At 54.2% G+C, this 2081-nt stretch overlaps 1 protein-coding gene across 1 annotated transcript in view; it reads left to right on the forward strand.

The window, feature by feature from the left end:
• The first annotated feature begins 272 nt into the window (after positions 1-272).
• The window catches only part of LOC125488200 (ras and Rab interactor 2-like), a 2928-nt gene continuing 1119 nt past the window's right edge, over positions 273-2081 (forward strand). The window contains exons 1-2 of the mRNA XM_048621123.1: positions 273-303; positions 711-874. Of these exons, the coding sequence (XP_048477080.1) occupies positions 288-303; positions 711-874 (180 nt within the window). The 5' untranslated portion in view covers positions 273-287. The remainder of the gene's footprint in view (positions 304-710; positions 875-2081) is intronic.

Here is a 2081-nt window from a genome sequence, read left to right on the forward strand (position 1 = left end):
TTCAGAATAAATCCGGTCCTGAAGGTGGGTTACAGCACTCGGAACGTTACCTCTGTGTCTCCCCCCCAAGCCTGGCCACCCTCTGGCTTTGTTACCCATGACCAACGCTTGCTGACGTCCATGGTACCTCGGTTTAGAAGTGTTTGGTCTTGTGGGGGAGACACACAGCGCGGAAACAGACCCTTCGGCCCATCCGGTCCGTGCTGAACGTAGTCCCAAACCGAGCTAGTCCCACCTGCCTGCTCCTGGCCCACCTCCCTCCAAGCCTTTCCCTGAGACTTATCCACATGTCTCTTAAACATTGTAAGTACAGCCACATCCACCACTTCCTCAGGAAGTTCATTCCACACGCGAACCACCCTCTGCGTGAAATAAATTTGCCTCTCGTGTCTTTTTTAAATCCCTCTCCTCTCGCCTCCAAAAGATGTGCCCCGTGGTCGTGAAATCCCCCCTCGCAGGGGGAAAAACACCCACCGTTAACTCTATCTGTGCCCCCTCGTGATTTTATAAACTTCTATCGGGTCGCCTCTCACTCTCCAACGCTCCAGTGGAAAAGAGTCCCCATTTTTCTTTGTATCTCAAACCCTCCGAGGCCGGCAACGTTCCCAGTAAATGTCTCCTGAGCCCTCTCCGGTTTAATTAATATCCTCTGTACGACGGGGCAACTTCTCCACATCATTCTGACCTGAGCTGCTTTGCCTCTATCGCAGGTGGTTACTACCTCACCAGTCTGTATGCCAGTATGTTCGAGCTTCAGAACTTCCACGCCCACCGGGCTATGGGTGGTATCAGCCAGGAGATCAGGCATTCTCTCAAACAGTGGCACAGGCGGCGAAGGACCAACGAGCCAATGCCATCGATCAACGACTTCCAGGTCAGTATACCTGACGCTGGGCACCTCCGTGTCCGGTCACTCCCGTGCGGGGGGATTGGCGGGGGCGTGGGGGGGGTCGGTGTGTGTGCCCCTGCAGACCGTAGGGTGTAGGGTCACCCCTCCAGTGCCCCTTTGAGAGCCAGCCGCGGCTTAAGGGACGTCGGAAATGTTCGCAGAATTGTCCCGGGCGCGGAAAGAGGGAAGTCGGCCTGTCACGCCGATACTATCCCTTCGACTGGGCGTCGTCTACGCCTGCCGCCCAATCTTCAGCCTGTTTCCCCATATCCCTGCACATCCAGATAACCATCCAATACCCCTCTCCAATGCCCCAATTGCCCCTCTCTAATGCCCCAATTGCCCCCCCCTATTCCCCAATTGCCCCTCTTTCATGCCTCAATTGCCCCTCTCTAATTCCCCAATTGCCCCTCTCTAATGCCCCAATTACCCCTCTCTAATGCCTCAATTGCCCCTCTCTAATGCCTCAATTGCCCCTCTCTAATGCCTCAATTGGACCTGCCTACCCCCTCCCCCAACACTCCCATTGGAGCGGACTCAGTTAGTTCAGTTGGCCGAAAGGCTTTTTTTAAATTCATGAGGGTGTTGCTGCCTAGGCCAGCATTTATTGTCCATCCCTAATTGCCCCAGAGGGCAGTAAAGAGTCCGTGACATTGCTGTGGGTCTGGAGTCACATGTAGGCCCAGACGAGGTAAGGATGGCAGCTTCCTTCCCTAAAGGACATTAGTGACCCAGATGGGTTTTTCTGACAGTCGGCAATGGATTCACGGTCATCGTTAACCTCTTGTTTCCAGTTTGTGTTGTGCCAACAGCGTGGGTTCAATTCTCACTCTCCTTCTCAACCTCTCTCCCCCTCACCACAGGCCATGGTGACCCTCAGGTTAAACCACCAGCTGTCGCCCCTTTCTCTAATGAGGTCCACGGTGACTTTATTTGTACGTGTGTCTTTTCTTTCTGACATCGCCCTCGCTTCATTTACACGCCATTGTAAATCAATACCCTTTTATCAGCGCGAACCGTTGCCTCTCCACTTACTCTCTCCCAAGCTCACTGACAAGTCTGAAAACCTCTCAGCCTCTTTTCCCCAAGGAAAGCAGCCCCAACCTCTCCGATCTATATTCCCAAGTCGGGATGGTGAGGGGCTCGGAGGGGAATGTGCAGGGGGGCGGTGTTCCCATGTACCTGCTGCCCC

This window comes from Rhincodon typus, unplaced genomic scaffold (assembly GCF_021869965.1).
Source record: "Rhincodon typus isolate 14 unplaced genomic scaffold, sRhiTyp1.1 hic_rhity00000061, whole genome shotgun sequence".
NCBI lineage: Eukaryota > Metazoa > Chordata > Chondrichthyes > Orectolobiformes > Rhincodontidae > Rhincodon > Rhincodon typus.